Here is a 16,779-nt window from a genome sequence, read left to right on the forward strand (position 1 = left end):
TCTACCTACTCTATGTACTTTACCTACTCTACGTACTCTACCTACTCTACGTACTCTACCTACTCTACCTACGCTACGTACTTTACCTACTCTACCTACTCTACGTACTCTACCTACTCTACATACTCTACCTACGCTACGTACTCTACCTACTCTACGTACTCTACCTACTCTACGTACTTTACCTACTCTACGTACTCTACATACTCTACCTACTCTATGTACTCTACCCACTCTACGTACTCTATCTACTCTACCTACTCTACCTACTCTACCTACTCTACCTACGCTACGTACTTTACCTACTCTACGTACTCTACTTACTCTACCGACTCCACGTACTCTACCTACTCTACGTACTCTACATACTCTACGTACTCTACGTACTCTACCTACTCTACATACTCTACCTACTCTACCTACTCTACCTACTCTACCTACTCTACCTACTCTACGTACTCTACCTACTCTACCCACTCTACGTACTCTACCTACTCTACGTACTCTACCTAGTCTACCTACTCTACCTACTCTACGTACTCTACCTACTCTACCTACTCTACCTACTCTACATACTCTACATACTCTACATACTCTACCTACTCTACCTACTCTACCTACTCTACCTACTCTACGTACTCTACCTACTCTACCTACTCTACGTACTCTACGTACTCTACGTACTCTACCTACTCTACGTACTCTACCTACTCTACCTACTCTATGTACTCTACTTACTCTACCTACTCTATGTACTCTACCTACTCTACATACTCTACGTACTCTACTTACTCTACCTACTCTACCTACTCTACCTACTCTACGTACTCTACGTACTCTACATACTCTACATACTCTACGTACTCTACGTACTCTACCTACTCTACCTACTCTACCGACTCTACATACTCTACATACTGTACCCCACGAGTACAAAGTGTGGCCGGCAGCAAGCCTGCCTTTCCTACAAAATTGACAAATCAGCAGTAATTGTACAATAATAAAGTCAAAATATTGCTAAAAAAAATTGTAATAAGAAAAAATCATAAATTTACAAGAATTATGTTTTCATATGCGTTTTTGCAGTAGAATCCTGTCATATAGAGGATCTTTGACTAGCGTTTTTGCAGTAGGATCCTGTCATATAGAGGATCTTTGACTGGTGTTTTTGCAGTAGGATCCTGTCATTTCTAGGATCTTTGACTTGCGTTTTTGCAGTAGGATCCTGTCATATAGAGGATCTTTGACTTGCGTTTTTGCAGTCGGATCCTGTTATGTAGAGGATCTTTGACTTGCATTTTTGCAGTAGGAGCTTGTCATAAATAGGATCTTTGACTTGCTTTTTTGCAGTCAGATCCTGTTATGTAGAGGATCTTTGACTTGCATTTTTGCAGTAGGAGCTTATCATATATCTTTGACTTGCTTTTTTGCAGTAGGATCCTGTCATATATAGGATCTTTGACTAGCATTTTTGCAGTCGGAGCTTGTCATATATAGGATCTTTGACAAGCATTTTTGCAGTAGGATCCTGTCATACAGAGGATCTTTGACTGGTGTTTTTGCAGCAGGATCCTGTCATTTATAAGATCTTTGACTAGCGTTTTTGCAGTAGGATCCTGTTATGTAGAGGATCTTTGACTAGTGTTTTTGCAGTAGGATCCTGTCATTTATAGGATCTTTGGCTAGCATTTTTGCAGTAGGATCCTGTTATATATAAGATATTTGATTAGCGTTTTTGCAGTAGGATCCTGTCATATAGAGGACCTTTGACTGGTGTTTTTGCAGTAGGATCCTGTCATTTATAAGATCTTTGACTAGCGTTTTTGCAGTAGGATCCTGTTATGTAGAGGATCTTTGACTTGCATTTTTGCAGTTGGATCCTGTCATTTATAGGATCTTTGACTAACGTTTTTGCAGTAGGATCCTGTCATATATATAGGATCTTTGACTAGCATTTTTGCAGTAGGATCCTGTCATACAGAGGATCTTTGACTAGTGTTTTTGCAATAGGATCCTGTCATTTATAAGATCTTTGACTAGCGTTTTTGCAGTAGGATCCTGTTATGTAGAGGCTCTTTGACTAGCGTTTTTGCAGTAGGATCCTGTCATATATAGGATCTTTGACTAGCATTTCTGCAGTAGAATCCTGGCATATCAAGGCTGTTTGACTAGCGTTTTTGCAGTAGTATCCTGTCATTTATAGGATCTTTGACTTGCATTTCTGCAGTAGAATCCTGGCATATCGAGGCTCTTTGACTAGCGTTTTTGCAGTAGGATCCAGTAGTAAAACATCCGCATCCTTTTTATTTTCCCGATGTGGACCCGCCTGTCACGGACGCGTACTGGATCACTCTTAGCTCTTCCATTCTTCCATGATCACACAAGTTCCCATCAGGTCCGTGTTGAAGACTATTTCAACTCCTGAGCTGGAATAACATCCGCATAGCAGGAATAACACGAAGCTAGCAACAAGTGGAACGTCCCGCTTGGACTTCAAAAGCTCACGGAGAAGAAGAACGCGGGCGCCGCAAACCCTTGATGTGGTATCACATGACCCAGTTCAAGTCTTACACGCCTGATGTTCCGTTTACCCCGCCGCCCCCCCCCCCCCCCCCCCCCCCTCGCTAGAGATGGCGGTGGTACTCACCTCCATCTTCCACTTGGCCAGCCACTCCTCCCTGGTCCGCTTGCTAATGTAATAGGGGTCACCAGCCTGGAAGGTCACTCTGGGCACGGGCCTCTGGCGAAGGCTGACCTCCCAGCCGACGCCCCCTCGCAGCCTCCCGCGACCTCCCTGTTTGAGGCGGTCACAACAACAACAACAAGACAAATGAGCCGCTTTTGTCAACGCTTTCATAACCCGGAATCCGCCCGGCAACCCGCCTTCCACGTTCCAAACTACCACCGCCACAAACTACAACGTCTTCCCGTTCACTCGCACGGAACGTAGCCGATCACCGTCTCTTAAGATGGCCGACCCCACCCGATCCTCACTTGGGACCCTCACTTCACTTCACAACTAACCAGCAGCAAACTCCATCTGTCACGGTGAGGATCTTTGACTGCTCCTTAAAAACCCACTGCTATCATCCTGAAGATCTTTGACAAGCTTTTTGGAAGTATATCCTGAAAAACAGCACAGCACTCCTGTCATATCGAGGATCTTTGAGCGGCACAGCCGGTCTGTAAAATAAAGGATCTTTGACTAAAATTTGTAACTTAGAGCTCATGTTATTTCGAGGATCTTTGCCTAGCATTTTTGCAGTCAGACCTCAAAAACAGCAGAACACTCCTGTCGTATGGAGGATCTTTGACTAGCGTTTTTGCAGTAGGATCCTGTCATATAGAGGATCTTTGACTGGTGTTTTTGCAGTAGGATCCTGTCATATATATGCTCTTTGACTAGAGTTTTTGCAGTAGTATCCTGTTATATAGAGGATCTTTGACTGGTGTTTTTGTAGTAGGATCCTGTCATATATATGCTCTTTGACTAGAGTTTTTGCAGTAGTATCCTGTTATATATATGCTCTTTGACTGGTGTCATATATAAGATCTTTGACTATCATTTTTGCAGTAGGATCCTGTCATTTATAGGATCTTTGACTTGCGTTTTTGCAGTAGAATCCTGTCATACAGAGGATCTTTGACTAGCGTTTTTGCAGTAGGATCCTGTCATATATATGCTCTTTGACTTGCGTTTTTTGCAGTAGGATCCTGTTATTTAGAGGATCTTTGACTGGCGTTTTTGCAGTAGGATCCCGTCATATATAGGATCTTTGACTAGCATTTTTGCAGTAGGATCCTGTCATATATATGCTCTTTGACTAGTGTTTTTGCAGTAGGATCCTGTCATTTATAGGATCTTTGACTATCGTTTTTGCAGTAGGATCGTGTCATATAGAGGATCTTTGGCGTTTTTGCAGTAGGATCCTGTCATATATAGGATCTTTGACTAGCGTTTTTGCAGTAGGATCCTGTCATATATAGGATCTTTGACTAGCGTTTTTGCTGTAGGATGCTGTCATATGGAGGATCTTTGACTTGCATTTTTGCAGTAGGATCCTGTCATAGATAGGATCTTTGACTGGCGTTTTTGTTGTAGGACCCTGTTATGTAGAGGATCTTTGACTGGTGTTTTTGCAGTAGGATCTTGTCATATATAGGATCTTTGACTAGAGTTTTTGCAGTACGATCCTGTCATATCAAGGATCTTTCACTAGCATTTTTACAATAGGATTCTGTTACATAGAGGATCTTTGACTAGCGTTTTTGGAGTAGGATCCGGTCATTTATAGGATCTTTGACTAGCGTTTTTTGCAGTAGGGTCCTGTCATTTATAGGATCTTTGACTAGTGTTTTTGTGGTAGGATCCTGTTAGAGGATCTTTGACTTGCATTTTTGCAGTAGGATCCTGTCACATATAGGATCTTTGACTGGCATTTTTGCAGTAGGATCCTGTCATATATAGGATCTTTGACTAGCGTTTTTGCAGTAGGATCCTGTCATATAGAGGATCTTTGACTGGTGTTTTTGTAGTAGGATCCAGTCATATAGAGGATCTGTGACTGGTGTTTTTGCAGTAGGATCCTGTCATATAGAGGATCTTTGACTAGCGTTTTTGCAGTAGGATCCTATCATATAGAGGATCTTTGACTAGCGTTTTTGCAGTAGGCCCTTACAAATAGCAGGGCGCTCCTGTCATACAAAGGATCTTTGAGTAGAGTAGTGTGTGTAGCTAAGAACGGCTTCTGTCATGTAGAGAAGATCTTTGACTGGCATTTTTGCAGTAGGTCCTTAAAAACAGCCTCTCACTCCTGTTCTGTCGAGGATCTTTGACTAGTGCTTTTTACAGTAAATCCCCACCCCCACGGGCATCTCAGAAAAGATCAAGAGGATGGGGGGGGGCTTTCCAGTTTGCTAGCATGCAAGCCTCTGTGTAAGAATCCAGCACGACACCCAGCAAGAAAGAGTTAGCCCTTCCGCCAACGTACCTCGCTCTTCACCACTTGGCCACTGTCCTCCTCGATGTGCTCCACATCTGCAGAGAAAACACAACAGAAGTCTTCAAAACCAACGCATAAAGCATACATCTCCCATGTCTGTTTACCTGGAGGAACCTGATTTTAAGACGTGTAGTGAAGCCTGAGAAGCAGGTTTTTCGTCATGCAGATATTGAAAAGGTGGAGCAAAGAAGCAATGGAGATCATACCTATGGACAATTTGGAGTCGCTAATTAACCTAGCATGTTTTTGGAATAAACTCCACTCGTCCACCGTGCAGCCTATTTAATTATTAGTTATTAGTGATTAGTTTAAATAATTTTTTAATGTAACGCTGCTGTTTTTACATGAGTGGAATGAGCGGAATGGTAGTACATTAGCATTATGCTAGCGTTGCTAACATTGACTTCAAATATTACAGAAACAATAAAAAGTAATTATTAATTATATTATTTCTGTAATATTATTAATTATTAATTTAAAATTTAAAATTTAAAATTTAAAATTTAAAATTTAAAATTTAAAATTTAAAATTTAAAATTTAAAATTTAAAATTTAAATTTAAATTTAAAATTTAAAATTTAAAATTTAAAATTTAAAATTTAAAATTTAAAATTTAAAATTTAAAATTTAAAATTTAATTAATATTTTTTTTATTGTTTCTGTAATATTTGAAGTCAATGTTAGCAACACTAGCATCATGCTAATGTACTAACATTCCACTCATGTAAAAACAACAACGTTACATCGCCAATTAACCTAGCATGATGCCAAGTGGAGGGATTTGAACAAAGGTCTTCCCCATCTCCTAACTGTGTAATTATTAATTATTAATTATTAATTATTAATTATTAATTATTAATTATTAATTATTAATTATTAATTATTAATTATTAATTATTAATTATTAATTATTAATTATCAATTATCAATTATCAATTATCAATTATCAATTATCAATTATCAATTATATTATTTCTGTAATGTTATTATTAAAAATTAAAAATTAAAAATTAAAAATTAAAAATTAAAAATTAAAAATTAAAAATTAAAAATTAAAAATTAAAAATTAAAAATTAAAAATTAAAAATATTACAGAAAAACACAAAAATTTAAAATTTAAATTTAAATTTAAAAATTTAAAAATTTAAAAATTTAAAAATTTAAAAATTTAAAAATTTAAAAATTTAAAAATTTAAAAATTTAAAAATTTAAATTTAAATTTTAAATGTTTATTGTTTCTGTAAAATTTGAAGTCAATGTTAGCAACACTAGCATCATGCTAATGTACTAACATTCCACTCATGTAAAAACAGCAACGTTACATCGCCAATTAACCTAGCATGATGCCAAGTGGAGGGATTTGAACGAAGGTCCTCCCCATCTCCTAACTGTGTGCCAACATGCTAACCACTCATCCACCGTACTATCTTTATAAGCTTACGTTAATCATATCAACACAGCAAGACAAGACCTCTGGTCACCGTCCGTCCCCCCCCCCTCTCCTCTTCCACCCCAAGACTTCATTTGGAGGTCATGTCTCCACGCCGAGGGACGGGCGAGTGTCACACTTGGCCCCCGGTGGGGGGGGAGAGAGACGTTTTGCCTCCCAACGGACCCCATCAATCACTGCTGGTGATTGATGGCATCTTTGGACGTACGCCGCCAATCAAGCGCAACCTTTCTTGCTACAAATCATGTCAGCTGACTTGGCGATGCTCCAATGAACACGTCTCGTCCCCGGGTGTGTGCGTATGAAGTGCATAATAATGAATAATGTAATAATGAATACTAATATTGTACTAGTATTGTAGTTTTATTCATTGTAGTAAAATAATAATAATAATAACTCACATTTGGTCGGGCGTTCCAGTTTCCGCCGCCCTCGCTTCTTGTGCGGCATGGCCTGCCCGTCCTGCAACAATCTGTCCTGCTGGGGGAGACACTGAGCCTGCACGCCGTCCTCCGACGGGCAGGAGGAAGAGGATGATGATGAAGGCTCCCTGAGGATCCCGTTTTCCGCTTCCCTCCTCTCCGGCTTGGGGAAGCAGGAGTTGGACGTCCAGTCTCTGTGCCCGGACGCCGGCGGCCCCGGGTGGGGGTTGCTGCTGGGGCCCTCTTTGAGGCACACCCCGACCTGCGGGTGGAGGGGGGGGGTAGCCGGTTAGCATTGCTAGCGCCCCCTATGGGTTGTGGTGAAAATAAACCATTTAGCATCATTCCATAAATGCTCAACTCCAGGACGTTTTAGTTGATGGCGGCCATGTTTGTCAATTTTTCAAGCTGTGTACCAAATCAATAATGGTGTTATTGACACACTCTATCAATGATGGATAGAAGAAAATATCTGTAGGTTTGATTGACAGCATATTATGCATTTTTCAATGTAATTATGACATATACATATAATATTATATTTTTAAAATAATTAGTTGAAATTATTTCTTGTTGTTTGTGATTACGGTTTTATTCATTTCTTGTATTTAATTTGGTTTACATTTATTTATTTATTTATTTATTTTTAGTTAATTAATAATTAATAATAATTAAAAATAATTAAAAATAATTAAAAATAATTAAAAATAATTAAAAATAATTAATTATAATTAATTATAATTAATAATAATTAATGATAATTAATAACAGCTAATAATAACTAATAATAATTAATAATAATTTTTGTGGCGATTCGACTGGATGCAGTCGAGTTACAAGTTCTCTTGTACAGCTGTGTGAGAAATTTCAAGTCATGTGGGGTTGAACAACAGCATTCAAATTATTTATTGTTGTTTGTGATTACGGTTTTATTCATTGCTTTTATTTAATTTTGTTTACATTCATTTTATTTATTTATTTTCAGTTATTTAATTCATAATAATAAATAACGAATTAGCAATAAATTATTAATAAATTATTAATAAATTATTAATAAATTATTAATAAATTATTAATACATTAATAATAAATTAATAATAAATTAATAATAAATTGATAGTAATTATTAATAATAAATTAATAATAATTTTTGTGGCGATTCGACTGGATGCAGTCGCGTCAAACTGCTTTTATTTGATTTTGTTTACATTTATTTTATTTATTTTTAGTTAATTAATTAATAATAATTAATAATAATTTATAATAAATTTATAATAATTTTTGTGTGGCGATTGAGGCAGTGGCAGTCGAGTTACAAGTTCTCTTGTACAGCTGTGTGAGAAATTTCAAGTCATGTGGGGTTGAACAACAGCGTTCAAATTATTTATTGTTGTTTGTGATTACTGTTTTATTCATTGCTTTTTTTTAATTTTGTCTACATTTATTTTATGTATTTTTAGATAATTAATAATAATTAATAATAATTCATAATAATTCATAATAATTAATAATATTTTTAGTGGCGAATTAATTAATTTTAATTAAAAATTTGTCTACATTTATTTTATGTATTTTAGTTAATTAATAATAATTAATAACAATTAATAATAATTAATTACAATTAACAATTAATAATAATTAATAATAATTAATAATAATTAATAATAATTAATAATAATTAATAATAATTAATAATAATTAATAATAATTAATAATAATTAATATAATAAAATAATTAATATAATTAATAATAATTAATAATAATTAATAATAATTATTAATAATAATTTTTAGTGGCGATTCGTCTGGATGCAGTCGAGTTACAAGTCCTGTTGTACGGCTGTGTGAGAAATTTCAAGTCATGCGGGCTTGTACAAGAGCGCTACCTTGTGGCGGTGTGGTGATGCGTTCACGGGAGAAGGAACAGACAGAAAACAGACAATGAAAGCCTTTTGCGCACTTCCTGTTTAGCTCGCCACCTTTTACTTCAACTCGCCAGCAGCCACCCAGGGACTTCCTTAGATTCTTAGATTACGACAGCACATAAACATGCCAAGAATGCCGGCTGTATGGACGCTGTGACAAAGGACACGCCCACCAGAAGGACACGCCCGCTTGTAACCTCTCATTCTGTGTGTGTGTGTGTGTGTGTGTGGACTCACACACACACACACACGTGAGAAGATAAAAATAGAAAGGTTTAGTGGGTCGGCACCAGCACAAAGTGGAACGCGTCTTCTGAGGATTGGACGTTTTGGCTATCAAAGCACTTTGCCGTCTACGTGTTTTACCGACTCTTATCCTGGAAGGATGTAAATAATAATAATCATCATCATCTTAAAGGGGACCCGTGATGCTTTTTCCACTTTTCTGACCTATAAACGTAGTTAGAGTGTTGGATTCCCGTATTTTTCTAACACTGGCTCACTGACTTCCTTATATGGGCATGCCCGGGCACAAATGTGACCAATCCCAGCAGAGTGGGTGTGTCTGAAGGCGGCGATGGGTGGAATAAAAACTCCAAAAGAAAGCGTTCTGTATAGGTGCAGATTCTGAAAGATCTAGAAAGGGTTATTGTGTGTCGCTGCTCTACAGGAGTCCACAACTCAATACAAAGAGTGGAAAATTAGCATAACTTTTAAATATTTTAATTTTTTTCCCAAATAATATTTGTATATTTCATTCTATATTCTGACTTTATTACCAGCTATATATTTTCTATGCCGCTTATCCTGTTGAAGCCGAGTGCGACCAATCACAGCAGAGTGGGCGTGTCCGAAGGCGGCGATGGGTGGAATTGAACTCAGGTCTCCCAGCTGTGAGTTCTGCACGCTAACCACTCTAACACCGTGCAGCCGATTTTGATGAAAATATAAATATATATTTTTTTCTTTTTGATCTTTTATTTAGACTTTTTCAATTAAAAAAAAAAGATCAGATTTTTTTTCCATTACATTTTTTTCAAATTGTATATTTTTGGATTATTTTTCATTGAAATATTTACAATTGTTTTCAAATGTTATTCTTTTTAAGTTTTAATGTAAATATCTTTTTCAATTTCTATTTTTTATATTCTATTATTTTAAATTATTATTTTTAATTTTTTTTTATTTTTAATTTTTTTAATTATTTGTAATTATTATTTTTAATTGAAACGTTTAGTAATTTTTTCGTACTTTTATGTTTTTTTCTATTTGTTTTTTTATTTAGACTTTGTCACAGTTTAAAAAAAATCAGATATTTTTGTGCATTAATTTTTTAAATGTAAATATATTTTTCAATTTCTATTTTTTAAAAATATTTTATTGTTTTAATTTTTTATTATTTTTAATTATTATTTTTAATTGAAATGTTTAGTCATTTTTTCGAATGTTCTTCTTTTTAAGTTTTATACAAATATTTAAATGTTTATATATTTATTAATGTTAACATTTTTTCTATTTATATATATATATGTATATATGTTAATTTCAATGTTTTGTTTTTTATTTTAATGTTTTTTACTTTTCTATTTGTTCTTTTATTTAGACTTTGTCACAGTTAGAAAAAAATCAGATATTTTTGTGCATTAATTTTTTTATGTAAATATCTTTTTCAATTTCTATTTTTATAAAATATTTTATTATTTTAAATTATTTTTTTTATTTTTTATTATTTTTAATTATTATTTTTAATTGAAATGTTTAGTAATTTTTTCGAATGTTCTTCTTTTTAAGTTTTATACAAATATTTAAATGTTTATATATTTATTAATGTTAAGATTTTTTCTATTTATATATATATATATATGTTAATTTCAATGTTTAGTTTTTTATTTTAATGTTTTTTACTTTGTGCAGGTTATACTCATACTTTTTTCTGTTTTTTTCTATTTGTTCTTTTATTTAGACTTTTTCACAGTTAGAAAAAAAATCAGATATTTTTGTGCTTTAATTTTTTTTATGTAAATATATTTTTCAATTTCTATTTAAAAATATATTTAATTATTTTTAATTATTATTTTTAATTTTTTAATATTTTTAATTATTATTTTTAATTGATATGTTCAGTATTTTTTTCAAATGTTCTTTTTAGGTTTTATAGAAATATTTAAATGTTTATATATTTATTAATGTAAGGATTTTTTCTATTTACATATATATGTATATATGTGAATTTCATATTCTTTGTGCAGGTTATTGTGTGTAGCTGCTCTATAGAAGTCCACAACTCGATACAAAGGGTCCAAAATGAGCATAAAAATGAATAATTTTATTATTAAAATGTATTTATTATTATTATTATTATTTTTATTACTGTAACATCCAGGTTGATGATGGTCCTGAACCTGAACTCTAAATGTTTTTTATAAATAAACCACGTATTTCTGTTTCCCGCCCTCATTTGCATACATAATGGGAGACACGCCTCCTTTCTGTGGGGGTTGGGGGGGGGGGGTAAACAAAACACCAGGAAGCTTTTCTGTCTCTAGCCCGGGGTGACGAGTACGACTCCCCACTGTGTACATGTGTGTGTGTGTGTGTGTGTGTGTGTGTGTGCTATTTCCGTCAAGAGTAGCCGCTTATTACGGCTGTTGCCAGGCAACAAGACGGCGGGCAGTGCCGTGCGATGGTAACATGGAAGCGAGAGGACACGCCCCCCCCCAGCCTCTCCATCAGCTCAAGCAGCCAACGCCCTGGCGGCGTATGTCACATCACACCTGCCGCATCATCATCATCATCATCATCATCAGTCTTGAATGACATATTCACACAGAAACTGGTGACAATGGGAATTGGATGCGGATCCAACTTGGATCGTACCGGTTGCACACTTGGAACAAAGCAAGTCATCATTGAAAAAGCTGACCATTCGAAGTACTAAGTACTAAGTACTTTAGTACTTTTACAATTCACAAGCTGTACAGCAACCTACCTCACTATACGCCATCAGACTCGTACTCATACTTTTTTGAAGTTTTTTTCTATTTGTTGAAAAAAGATTAGATATTTTTGTGTTTTAAATGTATTTTTTTTTATGTAAATATATTTTTCAATATTTTTTTTCAGATATTTTTGTGATTTAATTTTTTTTATGTAAATATATTTTTCAATTTCTATTTTTTTCCATAAATTTTTCAATTTATTTAATTGATATATTTAGAATTTTTTTCATATGTTATTCTTTGTATGTTTTATACAAATATTTAAATGTTTATATCTTTATTAATGTTAAGATTTTTTCTATATATATATATATATATAGGTATCAGCTGATATCAGTAGATTAAAATTTTTGTTCTTTTATTTAGATTTTTTTCACAGTTAGAAAAAAGATCAGATATTTTTGTGATTTAATTTTTTTTTATGTAAATATATTTTTCAATTTCCATTTTTTTCCATACATTTTTCAATTTGTTTAATTGATATAAAAAAGATCAGATATTTTTGTGATTTAAATTTTTTTTATAAATATATTTTTCAATTTCTATTTTTTTCCATAAATTTTTCAATTTATTTTAATTTATATATTTAGATTTTTTTTCATATGTTATTCTTTTTAAGTTTTATACAAATATTTAAATGTTTATATATTTATTAATGTTAAGATTTTTTCTATTTACATATATATATATATATAGGTATCAGCTGATATCAGTAGATTAAAATTTTTGTTCTTTTATTTAGATTTTTCACAGTTAGAAAAAAGATCAGATATTTTTGTGCTTGAATTTTTTTAAGTGCAAATATATTTTTCAATTTCTATTTTTTTTATTTTCATTAATTTTTTTCCAATTGTATATTTTTGGATTATTTTTAAATGAAATATTTAGATTTTTTTTCAAATGTTACTCTTTTTAAGTTTTATACAAATATTTTAATGTTTGTATATTTATTAATGTTAAGATTTTTTCTATTTACATATATATGTATATATGTTAATTTCAATGTTTTGTTTTTTATTTTTATGTTTTTTACTTTAGCGCATATATAGTATATTGATTTACAGATTTTTTCCATTTTTCATGTAGAATTTTTTTCATAATGTTTTTTTTTTTAAGATTATTTTTAATTTAAAAAAAATTTCAATGAAAATGTTGTTGAATTCTATATTTTGGGATTTTTTTACATTTCGATAGAATATTTAAAATACATAGAATATTGAATTAAATGAAATAGAAGCTCCAAATCCTTGATGTTATTAAACCCGTGCTAGAGCGACCAATGCAGGAAGAGTGGCCAATAACTGATTCCAAAAAGGCCTTTTCTTACCGTGTTGCTTCCCGTCGAGTCGGTGGGGTCTTTGAATGTAGCGTCGCTGACGGCGTTGGACGGCATGGCGGGGACGGGGGCGATGCTATGGAAGGGGGTTGACGGTTCACGTTGATGAAGGCGGCGATGGAAAAAGTACAAATAAAAAAATGAGAGATCCTTCCTCGCTCCTCTTCTCTCCTGGGGGGGTCGGGGTGGGGGGGGGGACAAAATCAGACATTTTTACAATGAACGACAATCACTTCAACAACCAATGATGCTTTTTTGCTGGCTTGGAAGTAAAAGGTATAAAATCTGCCATTTTTCCAATGGAGTTCTTAATGGAGGACAATTGTTTCAACATTCCAGTTTACAAATTGATGCTGCGTTGTTTCTCTTTATGGAATGTACAACTAAATTAGCCATTTTACCACGGAGTTCTTAATAAAATAAAATGAAAATAGTGCTCAATGCCGCTTTAGTCTTGTAAACACCTCGCAGAATCTGCCATCAGTAGGGTTCTTCATGGACGACTTAAATTCTTATAACGCAGTTTTATTTATTGCGTGGAAAAAAATTACAATATTAATTATTCCGAACGGACGGCAGGAAATCGCTTTAACATCCAAGCACTTCTTACAATCAATGCCACTTTTTTCTCGCTTAGGAAAACCCTTTGTATAAAAACAGCCATTTTTACAATGGAGTTCTTAATGGAGGACAATTGTTTCAACATTCCAGTTTACAAATTTATGCTGCTTTGTTTCTCTTACTGGAATGTACAACTAAATTAGCCATTTTACCACAGAGTTCTTAATAAAATAAAATGAAAATAGAGCTCAATGCCGCTTTAGTCTTGTAAACACCTCGCAGAATCTGCCATCAGTAGGGTTCTTCACGGACGACTTAAGTTCTTATAACGCAGTTTTATTTATTGCGTGGAAAAAAATTACAATATTAATTATTCCGAACGGACGGCAGGCAATCGCTTTAACATACAAGCACTTCTTACAATCAATGCCACTTTTTTCTCGCTTAGGAAAACCCTTTGTATAAAAACAGCCATTTTTACAATGGAGTTCTTAATGGAGGACAATTGTTTCAACATTCCAGTTTACAAATTTATGCTGCTTTGTTTCTCTTACTGGAATGTACAACTAAATTAGCCATTTTACCACAGAGTTCTTAATAAAATAAAATGAAACTAGTGCTCAATGCCGCTTTAGTCTTGTAAACACCTCGCAGAATCTGCCATCAGTGGAGTTCTTCACAGATGACTTAAGTTCTTATAACGCAGTTTTATTTATTGCGTGGAAAAAATTTACAATATTAATTATTCCGAACGGACGGCAGGCAATCGCTTTAACATCCGAGCACTTCTTACAATCAATGCCACTTTTTTCTCGCTTAGGAAAACACTTTGTATAAAAACAGCCATTTTTACAATGGAGTTCTTAATGGAGGACAATTGTTTCAACATTCCAGTTTACAAATTTATGCTGCTTTGTTTCTCTTACTGGAATGTACAACTAAATTAGCCATTTTACCACAGAGTTCTTAATAAAATAAAATGAAAATAGTACTCAATGCCGCTTTAGTCTTGTAAACCACCTCACAGAATCTGCCATCAGTGGAGTTCTTCACAGACTTAAGTTCTTATAACGCAGTTTTATTTATTGCGTGGAAAAAATTTACAATATTAATTATTCCGAACAGACGGCAGGCAATCGCTTTAACATCCAAGCACTTCTTACAATCAATGCCACTTTTTTCTCGCTTAGGAAAACCCTTTGTATAAAAACAGCCATTTTTCCAATGGAGTTCTTAATGGAGGACAATTGTTTCAACATTCCAGTTTACAAATTTATGCTGCTTTGTTTCTCTTACTGGAATGTACAACTAAATTAGCCATTTTACCACGGAGTTCTGAATAAAATAAAATGAAAATAGTACTCAATGCCGCTTTAGTCTTGTAAACACCTCGCAGAATCTGCCATCAGTAGGGTTCTTCACGGACGACTTAAGTTCTTATAACACAGTTTTAATTATTGCGTGGAAAAAAAATTACAATATTAATTATTCCGAACGGACGGCAGGAAATCGCTTTAACATCCAAGCACTTCTTACAATCAATGCCACTTTTTTCTCGCTTAGGAAAACCCTTTGTATAAAAACAGCCATTTTTACAATGGAGTTCTTAATGGAGGACAATTGTTTCAACATTCCAGTTTACAAATTTATGCTGCTTTGTTTCTCTTACTGGAATGTACAACTAAATTAGCCATTTTACCACAGAGTTCTTAATAAAATAAAATGAAAATAGTGCTCAATGCCGCTTTAGTCTTGTAAACCACCTCGCAGAATCTGCCATCAGTGGAGTTCTTCACAGACTTAAGTTCTTATAACGCAGTTTTATTTATTGCGTGGAAAAAATTTACAATATTAATTATTCCGAACGAACGGCAGGAAATCGCTTTAACATCCAAGCACTTCTTACAATCAATGCCACTTTTTTCTCGCTTAGGAAAACACTTTGTATAAAAACAGCCATTTTTACAATGGAGTTCTTAATGGACGCAATGGTTTCAACATTCAAATTGACAACTTTATGCTGCTTTGTTTGTCTCTTATGAAAAAAAGACAAAACCTTACAAAATCATCCATTTTTACAGTCGAGGACATGTTTTTCAACGTTCAGCTAGCTTTACCAGATGTTTAGGGCACATGGTGTATAGATTGCTTTCTAAATGTGAGTGTATTAACGTGTACAATAGGTGATGCGTTCACTGGCACCATTTGTGTTGGTAAAAAGCAATTTCCTCCCCATGGTGAGGCATGAAACGGAAAGTGTCCTAATATAAAGTGTGATAACGGTGGTAATAATGCAGGTGTTGCAATATGTTGCCGCTGCGGGGAGGGGTAAGGAGGTGGGGGCCGCCTGCTTGCAATAAGACCTGGGGGAAAGGGGGCTTCTCTTGCAGGCCGTGGTCGTCATATTTTAGAGGTTGCTCCGCGGCGGTCCTTTTTTCGCGCTAAGGTCAAGTTCAGGCACGCGTGTCCAATCAGCGCATCTGCAAAAAATGCAACCCCCCCACTACACAGCACCCACCCTCCGTTTGAATTCGCTGCCTTCCTTCCGATATCTCTTCCCCGCCACGATGCACCCACTAGCCGGCCCCCCTCCCTGCCTCTATCCGCTTCCGTAAAAAGGTGTATATGTATGTGTGTGTGTGTGTGTTTGGAATCGAACTCGCAGTGTGTTCGTACCCGATGTCCCTCCTCCCGAGTCCCGGGCCTGACCCTTCTTGATTTGGTCTCGTCCACCACCCGGAGCCTCCTTCTTCCTCTCTCTTCTCTTCCCCGTCCACCGCCTCCCCCTGGCCGGGCAGCGCTCCTCCAGATGCTCCGCTCTCACTGCAGCGGCCTGTACGCTGGCCTGGTGGGCGCCCCCGGGTCCTAAAGTCCGCCGCTTTTAAAAACACAACATATAGTAATACGCAGTAGTGTTGGGAGAATCAAGCCCGATTTCGATATTGTTGATTGGTTGTACAGATCGATACCAGCGTGATAAGATCGAATATGTGTTTTTTGTTGTACTGTTAAATATATTATATGTATTTACACTGTGTACAATCTCCAAGATTGCTCTTATTTAGTTATTTTACACTATGGAA

The 16,779-nt window shown here is 34.8% G+C and overlaps 1 protein-coding gene across 5 annotated transcripts in view; it reads right to left on the reverse strand.

Annotated features, from left to right (window-relative positions):
* dnmt3ab (DNA (cytosine-5-)-methyltransferase 3 alpha b) overlaps nt 1-16,503 on the reverse strand; it is a 39,947-nt gene extending 23,444 nt beyond the window's left edge. For 4 of the 5 annotated variants that reach the window (XM_058057145.2, XM_078799214.1, XM_078799213.1 and 1 more), the window contains exons 1-5: nt 16,373-16,503; nt 13,127-13,306; nt 6,855-7,137; nt 4,992-5,038; nt 2,648-2,794 (exon numbers count right to left, since the gene is read on the reverse strand). In XM_058057145.2, the coding sequence (XP_057913128.2) occupies nt 2,648-2,794; nt 4,992-5,038; nt 6,855-7,137; nt 13,127-13,192 (543 nt within the window). In that variant the 5' untranslated portion in view covers nt 13,193-13,306; nt 16,373-16,503. Of the gene's footprint in view, nt 1-2,647; nt 3,449-4,991; nt 5,039-6,854; nt 7,138-13,126; nt 13,307-16,372 lie in introns of those variants that run through there. The other variant, XM_078799215.1, reaches the window with a different exon arrangement.
* Between the last annotated feature and the right edge of the window lie 276 nt (nt 16,504-16,779).

This window comes from Doryrhamphus excisus, linkage group LG19 (genome assembly GCF_037039965.1).
Source record: "Doryrhamphus excisus strain RoL-2023G ecotype Guam linkage group LG19, RoL_Dexc_Guam_v1.1, whole genome shotgun sequence".
Classification (NCBI taxonomy): Eukaryota; Metazoa; Chordata; class Actinopteri; order Syngnathiformes; family Syngnathidae; genus Doryrhamphus; species Doryrhamphus excisus.